This window comes from Pollachius pollachius (assembly GCF_949987615.1).
Source record: "Pollachius pollachius genome assembly, chromosome: 2".
NCBI lineage: Eukaryota > Metazoa > Chordata > Actinopteri > Gadiformes > Gadidae > Pollachius > Pollachius pollachius.
Genome location: NC_136935.1, coordinates 9,851,244 through 9,868,670, shown reverse-complemented (window position 1 = coordinate 9,868,670; position 17,427 = coordinate 9,851,244). Strand labels below are relative to the sequence as shown.

At 46.5% G+C, this 17,427-nt stretch overlaps 1 protein-coding gene across 3 annotated transcripts in view; it reads right to left on the bottom strand.

Annotated features, from left to right (window-relative positions):
• Window positions 1–14,574, bottom strand: part of mark1 (MAP/microtubule affinity-regulating kinase 1) — a 33,046-nt gene extending 18,472 nt beyond the window's left edge. For all 3 annotated transcript variants that reach the window (XM_079730526.1, XM_079730527.1, XM_079730528.1), the window contains exons 1-3: window positions 14,298–14,574; window positions 11,268–11,465; window positions 6,396–6,449 (exon numbers count right to left, since the gene is read on the bottom strand). In XM_079730526.1, coding sequence (XP_079586652.1) covers window positions 6,396–6,449; window positions 11,268–11,465; window positions 14,298–14,348 — 303 coding nt within the window. In that variant the 5' untranslated portion in view covers window positions 14,349–14,574. The remainder of the gene's footprint in view (window positions 1–6,395; window positions 6,450–11,267; window positions 11,466–14,297) is intronic.
• Between the last annotated feature and the right edge of the window lie 2,853 nt (window positions 14,575–17,427).

The following is a 17,427-nucleotide window of genomic DNA, read 5'->3' as shown; positions in this document are numbered from 1 at the left end:
GTACAGACCAGTATACATCTACTGTAGTACAGGCCAGTACACATCTACTGTAGTACAGGCCAGTATACATCTAGTGTAGTACAGACCAGTATACATCTACTGTAGTACAGGCCAGTACACATCTACTGTAGTACAGGCCAGTATACATCTACTGTAGTACAGGCCAGTACATCTACTGTAGTACATGCCAATACACATCTAAAGTAGTACACACCAACATATCTACTGTAGTATAGGCAAATACACAGTCATCTAGTGTAGTTAACACTAACACATATCTACTGTACTACGTCCAACACATCAACTGCAGTACATGCCAACACATATACAGAAGTAAACACCAATACACCAGAAAAATATACCCCACACACACACACACACACACACACACACACACACACACACACACACACACACACACACACACACTATTTGCTATTATGAGGTTCTCTATAGCGTTTCTCAGACTGATATCAGTACTTTCATCATCCCTTGATCCATCGTCTGTCTGCCTGAGTCTCTCATGTTGCTCTCCCTCTCCCTTTACCTCCCTTCCCCTCCCCCTCTCTCGCCGTCTTTCCCTCCCCTTCCCCCCCTCCCTATATCTCTGTGCCTCCCTATATCTCTCCCTCCCTACCTCCCTCGCCCCCCCCCGCCCCCCTCTCTTATTTGCGTCATTGCCCTCCAGTCCCTCACAGGGGAAGCATGTGGCGTGCAGCCATTTGGAAACATAACTCAGAACAGATCTGAGAGAGAAGGACCACGGCACCGCACAACAACACATACAGACAGATACAAAAGATTAGACCAACAACATAAATCTAGCCTTTGTGTATATATGTCTAAACAGAGAAAAAGATTATACCTCGTGCAGGATGGAATACACAGAATAGAGCAGAAAAGAACAGAGCTTTGTTGGCTCCGGGGGGGGGGGGGGGGTTGTTGTTGTTATACATGGAAGGGTCGGCAAAAACAGTAGAAGTGCAAACCAAAAGTGTACATGCAAAACATAACACAACCCCCCTCCAACCACCCATTTGTGACCCATAACAAACACGTACATTTCCTCAGCAGAGACCGTGAGGGCTAATCCCCGAACAAACAAAAGACAGGGAAAATTCCATCTTGTTTAAGGTGGACGGCTGAACGGTTCAGGGTAAGGAGCACAATCAAAACCAAACCGGGCTCCTTTCGTTCTCCGAGCACGGCGGTGAGGAATGCCATTGTCAGGGCACAGCCTTAATTGTATTATCAGGCGCCGCATCCCGTTTGATGCACGCACAAAAGCGCAGTTTAATAAGTTGGCCGGGGGAAACTCGGTTGTCTGCGTGCCAGTGACCTACTTAGAGTCACCCAGAGGCGACCAGACTTCCAAACTAGCCTTAATTACCGCACAGTGTCCCCCATGCACCGGGACATCATGCCAGGGGAGAGCGCTCGTGAGGACTGGCCGCACTATTTCAGTCGCCGTGGCACAGCTGCTTATTCCACATGGGATTATGGACAGGCCAGGACGCCCGGACAGCTTTTCCCAATAAGGGTCTGCGTTAGCGTGGTGTACGTGTGTACGTGTGTGAGTGCGTGTATGCGTGTTAAGTGGACGTTGGGTTGTGCACGTATTGAAGTCCCGACTAACAACAAATCCAACAATGGAGGATGAAGCACAGTGATTCCCCTAAACGGTGGTACTACAGAGACCCGGCAGGCACAGAGCCGGAATCAGATGAACCATGAACCACTGCCTGTCCGCATACCAGAGAGGCCTCTTCATTGAGAGACAGACCTGCTATTAATCTGCCCCCGCAGCCGACCACCAAAACAGTCCAGAGCGAGGGGGCAGGCAGGGGGTCAACTCAACGACACAGTCGGTTTGCCAAGAGCACACCCAATGTGGAAGAATTATAGTAGAGATAATATAGTAGAGATAATAACGTTGTGAAACCTCTTTATCAAGAGGTTTCACAACGTGTTGCGAGAGTGGATCCCACAGCATCATCCATGTAATTCACGCGTTATTATCTCTACTATAATTCTTCCCCCGGTGTACAATGAATCACAACAGAGAACTTTGCTGTCCGTCCCATCACGTTCTGCTTCTCTAGGAACCGGAGCCCAGATCTCCCCCCCTAAGCACCGGGGGGGGGGGGGGGGGGGGGGGGGGGGGGGGAGAAAGCTACAACACTGTAGTATACTGCTGACTGATACACTCGGTCAGACACAAGACAGACGCCAACCACGGACGTTAAACACTGCCGGCGACCCGGCGATAGGCCGTCAGCTAGTGTAGGCCCTCACCCAGGGTCAGGGTTTAGTGTCCTCTAACATGTCCTCTCACTATAGCAGGACGATAACGGGAACTAAATAGGGGATTAGTTCCATGTCATAATTAAGGAGATAACAGCGTATGGATTGCTAAATTAATTTGCTAGCAGCATCACATTGCAGCAACCTTATAGGATGAGGCATGGCCAGCTTATAGCGGCATGTTAGTCGAGTGACTCACTCAGCCTACTTAAGTTTGATTGGGGTTAGCATGTGTAATAATTAAAGGGAGATTACAGTTTTGATTGGTTAATTCATTTATTATATTCTCTCGATCTCTGTTGTTGTAGCATGGCTAGCTCATTCATCAGTCTGTTCAGCCACTCTATAACATAACAGTGTAGGTACCTGCTTGGCCTACTTTAGTTTGATAGTGTATAGCACTTTGTGATAATTAAGTTAGGGGTTCTGACTGGAAGGACATGACAGAGTTCTGCTTGCTTAATTAAATTACTTCCACTTAAAATCGCTCTCAAACTTTAGGAGTAAGTAGCATTGAAAGTTCACAGCGGCATAGGAAAGACTTTGCTAAGTCTGTACGTCAAAACAGTCCAGTTACTCGCCTCGCCTACTTTAGTGTGTTTTGGAATTGACAGAATGGCAGGAAAAACAGAGGGACCGAGAGAGCGATTGCTTGCTCCGTAAAAAAGAAATGAAAAGTATTAATTGAGCGAGGACTATTTCGGGGCTGGAATGCCTAAAAACCATGACAACATCAACATATTTGACCACGTTTGACACGTGATGCGTTTCCTGTGGCAGATCACTGGACGTACTCTGGGAACTCAGTTGACCTCATTTCCTGTTGTGCTGAACCACACAAGTTACTAGAGCAAGAGGACAGGAGGGCAGCCGGCCAATAGGAGAAGCCACATTGGACCATCACTTCCCTTCACTCCTTCTGACCTCAAGAGAAATTCCTTGACCTGCTCCGACCCTTTCTCTAAACAAAGTTCAATCATTTTGATGGAAAAGAGGAAAAACCCTGGGCAGATTTTTCTGAGATCCTTAGGAGCTGCCGTCAGCCCTTTGAGGGCGCACGTGGTCTCCATTCATTCATGAGTTCTGGATGCAAGGCAAGGAAAACTAAATCCCCTCGATGGAAAACCTTCCTCCTACCATCAATAAGCAAAAATAAAAACAGTTTGTGTTCAGAAGAAGTCCCAGCGTGGACTCTGCCTCTGTGTGTGATCCATCTCCTGGAACTTGAGTTGCGGGAGGATATATGCATGTGAATACGTCGGTGTGCATGTGAATTAGTGAGTGCTTGCACATGTGCTCATAGCAAGTTTCCCACCATACGTTATCAAAAACCAAAGAGGTGTTTGAGGCAAGTCAGTTCTAGGTGTTTTTGGTACCTGTGTGTGTGTGTGTGTGGATGTGTCGATGTGTGTGCATGTAACGCATGTTCAGTGAGCTCTGTAATGGCCCAGGCTGTGCCCACTGAGCTAGATGGAGAGAGCCCCGAAACCCGGCCCTCTGCAGCCCACAACAAGAGGAACCAGAGACAGCCAACACCAGCTATGGTAGAGCGAGAGGGATTGGGCAAGGGTGAGCTAGGATAAGTGAGAGAGAGAGATAGAGAGGCTGACCGAACAAGATCAGTTCTCACATTATAAATGAGATATAACTATATATACATATACTGAATGTATCAGCCCATATTATATTAAAGGAAATGGACAATTTTGTTCTTACACTTAGTATTTAGCCGTTAAAAGCCTGACACCGAATCAATATTATATTTCCGAAGCAGTATCGGTTTGTATATTTGAGGGGCCGACATCATTGATCGATTACATTGACTAATCATGACGCAAAAAAAGGACTCAATTTTCAATGTTAACAATCAAGGCTGTAGAGTATTAATACTTTATACCTGATTATATTTCAGGAAGACCCTCTTCAACCCCTGTATCTTTCATATCCAATATGCATATTCGATATAATTCAAATTTGTTGACAATTAATGTCAACCAATAATGAATTAGTTCTGATTATTAATAAATATTTGTCACTGCTTAATCAACTATCAAAAAGCAGTTTATACAAGTTAGTCGCAGCCCGAACACAATTATTTACATCGCTTGTTGATAGATTAAGGTTCCATAACCATGCAAAGTGCCATCATTGCTCTGAAATTCTACTATTTGATACCATGACTGTACAGAGGAGCACAGATGAGTCATTTTGAAAATATGGCTGCCACTGATGAGTCACACGTTCACTGCTGTGATTAATTGTAGATCTATCCAAATGCGTCCAGAGGCATTTGGTTTTGTGCCCGTCAATAGCCGAAAATGATGGAGCATGAACTCCACGAGTTCCAGACTCGTACGCATTCCTCAATTGGCCTGGCGATTACAGGCTACCAAGAGGAGGCCCAATGGGCATTTGTATCCGGGGGCAGGACCCGGTTCCATGCACACTGGTGTCAGTTCGCAAGGGCAGGACACCAGAGTCTAGGAGACAATCAATATAATCCAGTAGATCACTGTTGCTGCATTCAAAAAGAAACAGCTTCTGCATTGCAGGTGGGGCTCTTGCTTAATAGGCCATTTCGCCAATCCTGGACCAGAGGGTTCACAGCAGTCAAGCCCCCGCTAGTACCCAACACACACACACACACACACACACACACACACACACACACACACACACACACACACACACACACACAGACACAGCGGGTCGACTACAGCCAACGCGAGACCTTTAAGGGGCCTCATGAATAATTCGACAGAGGCACTCCATCAGTGGTCAAACAGCATGTTTGCTCTTCCATATGCATCGCGAGACAGCAGGCTGCAATAAAAAGTCATGACTGGCTTAGAACACTGCTGATGCTGAACCCTCCCCCCTACCAGTGATGCCCCATGAGCTCCTATTGATGGCCCCACTACAGCCTATAAACCCAGGGAGGGGGGCCGCGACCTGGCTCTCTCCCCCTCCCTCTCCCTCTGTGTCCAGGCAGAGCTCAGGAGGAAGCCTTGGGGTTAGGTATCATCACCCGTATTTTGACAACATGGTAGCAAAGTCAGTAAGAAAAATAAGCTCTATTGAGACTAGCAAAAGAATACAATATGTATTTTGAGACCTTATCTTTGCCCAGGCCCTGATATGTTCTTCTGAATGGTCCTCAATGCAATGAAAAGGTTGGTTTGTACATGTTTTACAAAACAGTCCATTTACTGTTTCTGAATAACTCTAGACTGTTGTGACCAACCCTAGCCTCACCCTGGGATTCCTTTGAAATGTCTTCCGAAAGAGGGAGTACTGAGAGAGTGGTAATGCATTCGCCTCACAGTCAGTCATACAGTTCTATGAGGCCCCGTTGCATGCTGGGACACATAAACAATTGATCATCTCTTCTCATCTGTGGATCCATGGCCGCGGACCAACATACAGATGTACAATTGTATTGCTCCACACGCAAGAGGAAATTGTGTGTGTGTGTGTGTGTGTGATGTGTGTGTATGTATGTACGCATGCGTATATATATGTATGTGGGCATGCTTACATGCATGTGTCTTTCGGCCTGTGTACATGTGTGTGTTTTTGCATGTGGTGTGTATTTGTGTGTGTGTTGTGGGTTAAGTTATGCCATGTACATGCCGTTGATCCACAGGAAGGGCTTATATGTAGACCCCTAGTCGCATCAGACACTTCCGTAAACTCTGTGTGCTCGGGTTCTACTTATATGACCACTAATCGGACAGCCGTAGAAAGCAGGGAGAGTGGGAGGGAAGCAATGGTGGTGGAGGAGGGGCTGGTTTCAACAGCTGATCCTGCACCGCAAACCCACCGTGTGCATGTGTGTGAGAAACATATATAGAAAAACAAACACACACACACTAAGAGCGTGAGAATGACAGAGAAAGAGAGGGACAGACAAAGAAAGCGAAAGAGACAAGACATAAAGAGAGTGACAGACAGTGAGAGAGAAACATAAAGAGGGAGAGAGGGAGAGAGTGTTGGAGAGACAGACAGAGAGACGGAGAACCAACCAATCGGTGTGGTGTCTCTACAGCACCACAGTGTGTGGTGTGAGGCAGGGGGAAGCAGGGTGTTACCTTCTGTAGACTAGTGGGGTTCAGCTGGGTCTTGTCTATGATCTTCACAGCCACCTGAGGGGGGGGGGAAGAGAGAGAGAGAGAGAGAGAGAGAGAGAGAGAGAGAGAGAGAGAGAGAGAGAGAGAGAGAGAGAGAGAGAGAGAGAGAGAGAGAGAGAGAGAGAGAGAGAGAGAGAGAGAGACACATGAAGAAAAAGTTAGAAGCCAAAATGGATAATCCATTTGCCTTTCTCTGGTTTGTGCAGTAAACACACCAAACAGCCTCGGGGGCCGTAGAGTAGTGCGTCCTCATTATTTTACATCCAACCGTTAGAAAAAAACTAAATGAAAACCCTGGTACAGGCAGCCGGCCAGTCTTTCATAACTGGAGCTTTGATTTGCAGCTGTTGAAAACAAAATGTGTGTAAAATCATTGTGAATAAGTAGGAGTTGTCTCTCACTCACACACACACACACTCACACACACACACACACACACACACACACACACACACAAAGTGGCTGCAAAAACAGAGTCATTCGCTGTGATTCCATAGGACCTAAGGTTGCTAGTTAACTGATTTGCTAGCCGACTGGCATGCAACTCTCCCCTCCGCCCGACAGCAGAGCCAATGTGCTGTGATTCTGAGAGCTCAGCACACTAGAAGGCCCTCGGTGCCAGCCCCTCCTCCTCTCTTAGTACATTGAGCTGATAAACTATGTCTATAAGCAACTGATTAAGCATATTTTCTATACCGGTGTTGTTTTTGCATCAGTGCCAGAAATGTTCGCCTAACTGTGACTGTATACAACGATACAGTTACCGCCCATTTTAATAAAACCATAAATCCATCACAGCAAATTAAATTGGGGAAGCCACTACTCAATGTCTTTTTTGTGTACTGCATCATCACACACAGAAATACGGCTTGATTAGCCCACACAACATGGCCGCCACGCCTCTAGTGAAACAAAAATCCCACATATGGCAGCCATCCAAGCCGACGCTTTGAATCTCATAGCATTTGAGATCATAAAACCATTACCATGAGACAGGGGAGATATTAGTAACGAGAGCGCCACTGGAGCAACTACACGCTCGTTACAGCTTAATTAAAACAGTAAGCTAATAAGCCCGCGTGAACAGATATCTCTGGTTGTATCCTGTGGCCCTTTAAAAGCGGCCCTCGACTAAGGTGGTGGAGAATGCGGAGTCACAGAATCCTGCGATTGGTGGAACTGCTATAAGAAAGAACAACAAGGGGGTTCTCCAAACCCGCCCCACATCCCTGCAACGCAACCCCACTCTAAGGCAGACGTTGAGTTTGCCACTCATCTCCTGTACACCCCAAATAGACACAAGGTGGATACACTAAGAAATATGTGGACAAAAACACATAGACGAGAAGCCAAAGGCTACTGCACTATACATTAAAGACAGGGACAGATCGTGCAGAGAATGAAGAGTATGGGGAAAAGGAAGTAAGAAAGAGAAAGAGAGGAAGAAAAAGAGAAAGAGGAAGAATGTGAGGGAAAGAGGAAGAGAGTGGAAAAAGTGTGAGCAAGCAAAATAAAGAGAAAGAGTAAGCAAGCAAGCAATAGAAAGAGAAAGGAGACAGAGACAGAGACAGAGACAGAGAGAGAGAGAGAGAGAGAGATGGTGGGTGAGCAAGAGAGATGCCACCACAGATAGAGACAGCGTGAGAGAATAAAGTGGAGAGAGTGACAGAGGGGGAAACGGAGACAGACAGAGAGAGAGTGGGAGAGCGCGAGAGATGCCACGTGAGAGAGAGAGGGAGAGAGATGCTCTTGTGTATTGCAGACATTATGCAGTTATCGTCTATTTGTGGCCAGGATGAGGTGGGCAGGTGCATGGACAGAACTCCCTCCCTCTGTGGAGCACTAGCCCTTGGCCGGTATCTTGTGCTTCTCTTCACACCGTACCGTATATCACATTCACTCTCCTCAGAGTGGACATGACCACGTAGCGCTTTCTGTTGTGCTCGGCTGGATTGTCAGACAGCTGCGTGAGTCAGAAGTACGAAATCTGAAGAAAACCCTCTCCTCCACTTGGGGTTGTGAGGGGGGGGGGGGGTGAGGGGCTGATGCAAGCTGGGTGTGGCTAGCGGGACTGAAACTGAGCTGCGGTTATGAGTGTGATCCTCTGCATGCTTGTTTAAGTGTGTATGTGTGCGTTCGTCCCCCCCCCCCCCCTTGGGGTAATTTATTTAACGATAAATAATTTAGATCCACAGTGACAGAAGGGCATCCCTGTTAATTATTCACTACTATACGTTCCATGCTTATGTGACAGGACCGTCACACACCCGCACACGTGATGCACACACGCAAGCACATGCGTCCACATAAACACATGCGTGGACGATGGGAAAGACAACAGGAAGTCTGTGGTGGAGGCAGGGGCGTAGGAATGAGGTTAACATTGGGGGGGACACATATCGGAAACCTGACAGATCCGTTAATGGTTTGAACAGAAATATGTCATAAATTAACTACACTGAAAAAATTCACAAATATATTTTATTCTACTAAAAAGGTACATTTGTAAATGTAAAGGAAAACACATTTTGAATGGCAGTAATGAACTGATGAATATCAAATCAATTCTTTAATTGCACGCTCAATCATCCAGTTTTTTAGAATAAGAAGCGGTGACAAGACGCTGTGTTGCGCTTTCAAAATAAAATAAAATATTTTTCTCCCCCGGTATAATTTTTAGGTGGGACAAATGCGCCTGTCTCCAATATTGGAGGGGACGCGTCCCCTCCGTCCCCCCCGGTGCCTACGCCCTTGGGTGGGGGTCTCTACCCTCTGTTCATCTGTATTCCTCGTCCCGGCACACAGCGAGGACTGCGAGCCAGGGTCGAGGTCATTCAATACAACAAGCAGCAGCTTCAATAGTTACACAAACTATGTGTTTATTTTTTTCTGCCTATATTCCTCCCCCGAACACAATAAATATTCGAAAGTAAATGAATAACAGTACTGATGAAATGACAAAGCATCTTGAAATGAGGAAAGTAACAAGCAAGAGGCATACAAGTTAAATAGCACAATAGTACAGGTTAATCGTCTTCTTCTAATAATTGAAAAACATATATATATTGCCTTGCCCAAGGTGTGTGTGTATGTACGTGCGTGTGTGTGTGTGTGAGGTGTGCTTTATTAGCTTTTTGCCAATCCCCAATCCGTTAGCATATGCTAACCCTAGTCTGTACGACTTTTGCTTAACTGGTCTTCAAGCATTGTGCTTAAATGGTCTGTAAGCATTGTGCTAACCCCAGTTTGTACGCATTGTGGTTGACCCAAGCACTGATATCATCAGCATTAGTGCCATGTGCCTGTTTTGGCCCCCACCTGTTTTCTCTGACTCACAGCAATGCCTGTGCATTCTGATGAACCAGCAAGGGCAAGCGAACGCATTACATCAGTGCCTGACCTTCCCAGCGAAAAAGTAGGCAGTAGCCGGTAACCCACACACCCCCAGCCCACCCAAACCAAAGCAAGAGACTAGGCATTAAAACAGGAATCAGCACACAGAGGAGATCCAGCTAACTCAGGGATACTCCTGTGCAGCGTGACTGGGGATATTATTACTATTATTATTATATGAAACTTGATTAGATAAGAGGGTGTGAGAGTACAGATAGGCTAGAAGTGCCGCAGAAGCACCTAGGCTGCAGAGACCAGCTCCTGGCTCTCAGACCCTGTCAGGGGGAGAGGGACCAGCGCCTGATTCTCAGACCCTGCCAGGGGGGAGAGAGACCAGTGCCTGGCTCTCAGACCCTGCCAGGGGGAGAGAGACCAGCGCCTGATTCTCAGACCCTGCCATGGGGATAGGGACCAGCGTCTTGCTCTCAAACCGTGCAAGAGGGAGAGAGACCAGCGCCAGGTTCCCAGACCCTGCCAGGGAAAGAGAGACCAGCACCAGAGTCTCAGCTGCAGTGAGGGGGAGAGACCAGTAACTGGTTCTCAGACCCTACCGGGGGGAGAGAACAGTAATTGGTTCTCAGACCCTGCCAGGGGGAGAGAGACCAGTAACTGATTCTAAGGCTCTGCCAGTGGGAGAGAGATGGTACACAGACTGCAGGTCACCTTTTCTTTCCTTTTTTCTCTGTCCCTGGGAAACAGGGGCTTTACTTACAGACACAACATAGCGGGGTTTGGATCACTGGCAATGCAGCGACAATAGCTTCATGTTTAAAGGCAAGACAGAGAGGGAGATGGAGGCCAGCAGACAGAGAGAGAGGGAGGGAGAGATGGAGAGATAGCAAGTGTGAATTTGAGCTTGGTAAGTGACCTCAAAAGGACAAAAGCACTGTCAAAAATGACACTTTCACAACAGGACATTTTTTCTCTCCCTGTGCCATTTCTGAATGAGAAATGGCAGCTGTGGGCCTTCACTAATTCTCTAAAAATAGAACAAAATCCCACATAAAAAATATTTGATAAAAAAAAAACCCACATAGAAATATAACTCCTGCCAACTGAAGAAAAAAACGATCAGAAAAGGACAGACCAAAACACCCGCGCCCCTGATATGATTTACAATCGCAATACTGACTGAGTCGCAAATTTGGTTGAGTAGCCAATTTCAACAAACAGGATGCTAGTTGAAATGCAGCTACTGTGCACTGTAGACCTGTGCGGAAACACAAGACCTGTGAATGCAGTTGCTTTGATGAACAGCAGCTTTCATATCAGCTGAGCAGTTGAACACCACAGCGTGTACATAACGTCTTACTACAGTTGTGCGGTTATAAAAGGGTATAACTCTGAGGGTGTGGGCATTTGCCCCAAACCAAATGACATATAAATAAATACAACTTTTCATCTCATCTCTGGTTCAACAGGGTCGCTCCGCCGTCTCACCTCTCGGCCTGTGAGGACGTGGCGCGCGAGCTTGACCTTGGCGAAGTTCCCCTTGCCGATGGTCTTGAGGAGCCTGTAGTTGCCGATGTGGGGGTGCTCCTCGGTGGAGGTCAGGGAGTTTCGGCATCGCGGCAGGCTGTGGCGGCTGGTCGACTTGGTGGGCGGGACGGGGGGCTCCACGAAGCCGTCCGACGAGTGCTGCGGGAAGAACGCAGAACGAATAAACGACCGGAAGCATGCCGATTCCATTTTCGTTTAGTAGAGAAAAGCTTTTACCAAAGGAGACTAAATTCCCTGGTCACTAGTGAGCAGGTAGGTGGTTAGCCCTCTTGGATTCCTACAAACTTCAGACATTGGAGGCTAGGGGTTATACACCCTAACCATTAGAATATCCTGCCCTGAGTACAAAAGAAAACCCACTGGTTTGTTATTTTTGAGCAGTATAGACAACAACACACGTTAGCTAGGCTAACGCTTTAGCCTGGTTCTTTTCTGCACTCAGATTGCATTTTCCTATAAGGAGCCTGGCTTGCGCACACTAAGGCTTAAGTGATATTCACACTGCAGGCCAGGGCTCTTCAGTGGGAGTGTGTGTGTGCAAAGGCAAGGGATATACCTGTCCCATCAGCAATGAACCTATTACAGGAAAAGAGCTGTATGAAAATAAGGTCGCCCCCATCCTCCTTCCTTCCTGACCACCTCGTCATCATCTTGTAGCAAAATAATGAAAGTAATGAGCAAAACCTTTGATTACAAACTAATCCAATTAATGCTGGGTGATAAATTAATGCAATATGTGTATTGTAATATGAAACAACCCCATGACACTCAAAAGCTAGCTCTGTCCCAAAGCCGCAACTCACAATTATGAATTGTGATGGGCTCACTACAAAAATAGTGTAAGAGAGACAGCTGAGCAAGAGAGAGAGATGACACAAGAGAGCAGAACAGTGTTGTGTCGGGCTGGGCTACACCAGCTGCTGATGTCACTCCAGGTGAAAGCTCCCATGGTCCACTGTTTCTGCGGAGCGCCACGCCCCAGCCCTGAGAATAAAAGCCTCGGTCTGGTTACCCAGGCTGCCCTGCTCCTCTTTCACCACGGTAACGCTACACCGGCCGGTTGCAGCAGCGCACGTCACACAGAGCTTGCCTACTTCCTGTGTGAGGAAGCGTCGCACAAGCACACCACATGATCCCGACAACGTCCCCAGTGTGCGTGCGCGTGTTTGCGACAGAGACGTGACTATGAGGGGGACGATAAGATATCTAGAAAAAAACGGACGGAGGGGAAATTTTGATTGGCTGCCCGTTCGGGCAGACCATCCAGTGGTACACTGGTGGTGAAGGCGTCAGACTAGCTGCTGCTGCTGAGATCAGCCAGCTGTCTGACCGGTAGCGGTCATTTACGCGTCACTATTTGCTTGGCTTTAGGTCAAAACTGTCCTCCGGCTATTTTAGCACCAGCACTGCCATAAGCAACTTACACACACACACACACACACACACACACACACACACACACACACACACACACACACACACACACACACACACACACACACACACACACAACTACTAGATACCAAGGCAGAGATGGAAGCATAGGAAAAGTCATGGCACAACCATGTTCTTCATTTTGCACTAAAAGCCTCTTGTCTCTCTCTGAGTAATAGGTAGTTATGCAATACAGATCGTCAGTCAGTGGCCCTTGGGCTGTGTGCTACAGAGGAATGGATAAAAGGCTAGGCTAGGCTAGCTACTGCCAGTGTTGATAAAGGCAGAGCTAAAATGACTTCACAGTTAATGTCAGAGCAGACAGTTAGACAGCTCAATCTATTGCAATACTTTAGAGTATAAATCTTTATTTATAGTTTATACCATATTTCGACAATAAAGTTTAATGTAGGCCGATAACTTTTAAATATGAAACGATCTTAGCTATTTTGTAAATTGGTAATGGTCTGTGACCATCTGCTCAATGATGTTTTATCCACCACCCACTCTTATTTAAATGAGCTGCTTAAAATGCAACAACACTATTTATAGATTATTCAGAGCCTTGCCTCGGGATATATTAAGTGTAGTGATTTAGAAGTGAGTGTTTATCTATAAATAGAAAGCATAGCTTCTTGTAATGTCCATTGTCTCTGAAATATGATATGCTCCATTAATTCGGATATAGTTGGGCAACGGTTCATTCCAGGAAAACAAGTCGAACCCTGATGTCATACCCTGTCAACATACAATGCATAGGTTGTCATCAGACCTAGAGTGTGTATGTGTGTGTGTGTGTGTGTGTGTGTGTGTGTGTGTGTGTGTGTGTGTGTGTTAGAGAGAGAGAAGGGAGATCGATCATAATGGACATTCCATCACATTGGACGGGATATCTCGTATGGCCTAATTAGCTTCCTGTTGATGCATGGCATGCATATGTGCCGTTTTACAACACCACAACATCCGAGTGGGGTATAGCGAGACAAAAAAAATAACGGGTATGCAGCAAGAGCGGACATCCTAGGTGATGGATGTCATGTCACATTGTGATGCTACCGAGTACGGCTATTGAAATGTGGGACAGCATCACCCCCCCATCCCCCGAATATTGACGCCCTGCACTACAATATACCCACTTGCAACAGGGGCAGCAACATATTTCCCAACAGTCTACCTAACAAAAAGCCGGATTGAGAGTCACAACAATACGACTTAACCTTCGTATTGCCCATAAAGCTAGCTATACTGACGCAGTGCGTTAGCTAGGCCAGAAACTCTGCATTGTTAATTCACGAAACGCCACGAAATGCACAAAAGCTCGCCTGTTTATTCCACGATATCGTGTCTTTATGGCCGTCATACGGACCAGGCTGGTGATTGGTCGAGTCATTCTGCAACATTGGTAGCCCAAAAACCCCCGCTCCCTAAAATCGCTGCTGCCCCACAACAACCCACAATAAGAGAGTCGGATTTTAAAAACCTTTCCGCTACAATGTCAACAATACATTTGGCTTTTCCGCGGGAGATAACACTTACATTCTCAGTATCACGTTCATTCACAGTCGGCAATGGCGTTCTAGTCGACATGTTGTGCTTTACAGGCCGCTCGGCGATGCAGCAGGCTGGGCAGAGCGGAGACCGTGCGATCCGATGGGCAGAGAGGCTCCTCTATACGTCTACCATCTCGCTCAGCGTTGTCGTCCTCGTTAGCGAAGTAAACAGCGATGTTTACCGCACCATACTGCGCGAAAATCGTCCACTTTTAACGCAGGTTTATTTGTGGCGGAGTGCCCTTTTCCTCAGGTAGCTCAAGGCAGTGTGTGAGGACGCCGTAGCAGGAGAGACGGGGATAGGCCAGGGAGATGTGTCGGGAACGTGTTGAGCAGAAAAAACGGACGGGTCTATTGCTGCGCTGCACTGCGCCGCGCATCGCTAACCTCCCACAGCAAGGGTACAGCACACAGGAAAGATGGAAGATTCTCTCAATCTCCCCTCTGTCTCCCTCTCTCTCATAATAGCCGAATCATTAACCAAGTATTTTTTTTTATGTTAAAGGTTCCTATGTTGTTTCACCCAGCCCCCGAAATGTTATGCTGATTGAAAATACAAATGGTATTAAATATTAGAAATGTATATTATCTATACATATTTAATAACAGCATTGCCTAGTCAAAGCAGACCCAAAAGGCTCTTGTATAAAATAATACTATAATATTTGCCACAATACTATATTCCTATTCGCTTGCAATGAACTCAAAAAGAACACCATCCATTCATTTTTTTATGTTTTAAACTTTGTTAGAAATTTTTCGGGCTGTATTAATATTAGGCTATTGTCTGTTTAGATTCTCTAAATCGGAGGTTGGGTTTTAACTCTAGTATAGAAACCTCCCTATGTCAGTTGATGTCGGTTCTCAAACAGAAGGCGTTTACTTGCTCTGTAAACTGAGAAGACTTTGCCATCTTTTGGATCCCCATAGCATTGCATTCCTCATAATTTCTACATCCGGGATGGTACTATAGATTGTGTAGCGGTTTTTTGCCCATTGGTTAGGCTACAGTATGACGTCGTTTGAATGAACACGACGCTAGGGGTGATGGAGGGTGACCAAAACGCGTGTTACCAACTCGTCCACTAGATGTCAGGCTTTCATTGCAAACCAGCTTCTTGGCCTTAGCCTATTCCAGATAGCACGAGGTCGGGTCCCCCCGACGAATGAATAAATCTGAAAATTTGGCAAGCAGATCTTGCTCAGTTTTAATATCGTGACCCATTGGTATCCTTTTATCATCATCAGCATTCTCATCATCAGCAGTATCATCATCATCATCATCATCATCATCATCATCATCATCATCATCGTCGTCAGCACCATAATTAAGCCTTTATAATACGGTCTACTTGACAATTTCTAGTTATTACAGTCATAGGGTTAGGGGTCTGTCTCTCTCTCTCTCTCTCTCTCTCTCTCTCTCTCTCTGCTTCTATGTCTTCTGACCTGTCTGACACAGAGGCTCGGTAACAATGGTCCCAGCTTAGCAGTGGCTCCTCACAATAACAGCCAGACACTGGTAGTGAAGGGCCACTGACACGTTGGGCTTCTTTTGTTTCGGACATATGCAATGTGCTGATTATTTGTTTAGCATTTCTATCTTTATTTTTCAAAAGCCTTATCTCAGGATTATTGCACAAGCAAGATATCGACCTACAAAAAAAATGGAATGCTATGCCTTCCATTTACTTCCTTGCCAGAGATTGAATAACAAAAATGAAGACGTGTGTGTGTGTGTGTGTGTGTGTGTGTGTGTGTGTGTATGTCTGTGTGTGTGTCTGTGTGTGTGTGTGTGTGTGTGTCTGTGTGTGTGTGTGTGTGTGTGTGTGTGTGTGTGTGTGTCTCTGTGTGTGTGTGTGTGTGTGTGTGTTTGTGGGTGGCTGGGTGGGTGTGTGTATGTTGGGGGGGGGGGGGGGGGGGGGGGGGGGGGGGGGCGTATTGTCCAACAAAACAAACATCTGAGTGCTGGAACTTGGCGTGTAGACAGGGGCATTTGTGGAATGCTCCACCTGATCCCAGTGTGGAGTGGATCTCAACACTGCAGATCCTCCAGGCCCGGCAGAAGATTGGGGACCACAGGCCCCCTGCAGGCATGCTCTCACCGGGGGTAGGGTCAGTGTTTATCAGCCCTGCTCCAAGGTCCATTTGATTAGAGAGGTTTTTTTTGATTTAATCCCCTGCTTGCCCTAACATTATCCAGTTATAAGGTAAGACCAAACCAAAAACACAGACCGTTTTTAGTTTTTAGTTTAATTTTGTTGCATTAATCAAATTGAACAGCAGGTCGATTCGCCATCCAAGACCATTCATTCATGCGATTCCCTTTTGCACTGCCGTGCTGTTGTTGCTTTGGAAAACATCAGGCCCTGTGCTGCACTCTGTCCGGCATACAAATGCATCTACCAACAAATCCACGTCCACACATCCTGTGGACGTGCCCTCGTTGCGCACCATGTACCTGAGCCGGTGTGGAATGTAATGGGCATTGACATCGGCCTAATGATTGCATGTACACCCAGGGCTGAATGCTATTACAAGCTCTCACAAGCAAGCAACCCCCTCTCAAATGGAGGCAGCTACATGTCAAAGCGCTAGCGTTGTTTCTCCTGACACAAGGCGATGAAGAAGTATGTTGAATGGGAGTAAGGGGATGGGCAAATTAAGATGAGAAGATTGACATGAGACTGCATTGCAGGACTGGAAGAAACTCCTATTTTATGTCCCCCACCCCATGCTCAGTAACCCCGCTGTTGCAGTCAAGCATGCCCCAATATATCTCCAGCCAGGACGAACTAATATGTTTATCACCCGTCCTGTGGAAATTGAAGAAGAACAAATCGGATAATTGGCAGCATCTTTAGAAAATGTGAAAAAAGCATCTAGTCTCGGGTTTCACCATCTGCTCACTGGCACACACATGCCATGCTCAGTGTTCTACAGAAACATTTGTGCTCAAGGCTTGCTAGTCATTGAACCTTATACATCTTTATTACACTAGTTAGAGGTATATTAGGTAAATCCCTTTGGAGATTTGTGTGTTTTTAATCCAGTTGAACACTCTACAAGGCAGAGCTTGCTCTCTCTCTCTCTCTCTCTCTCTCTCTCTCTCTCTC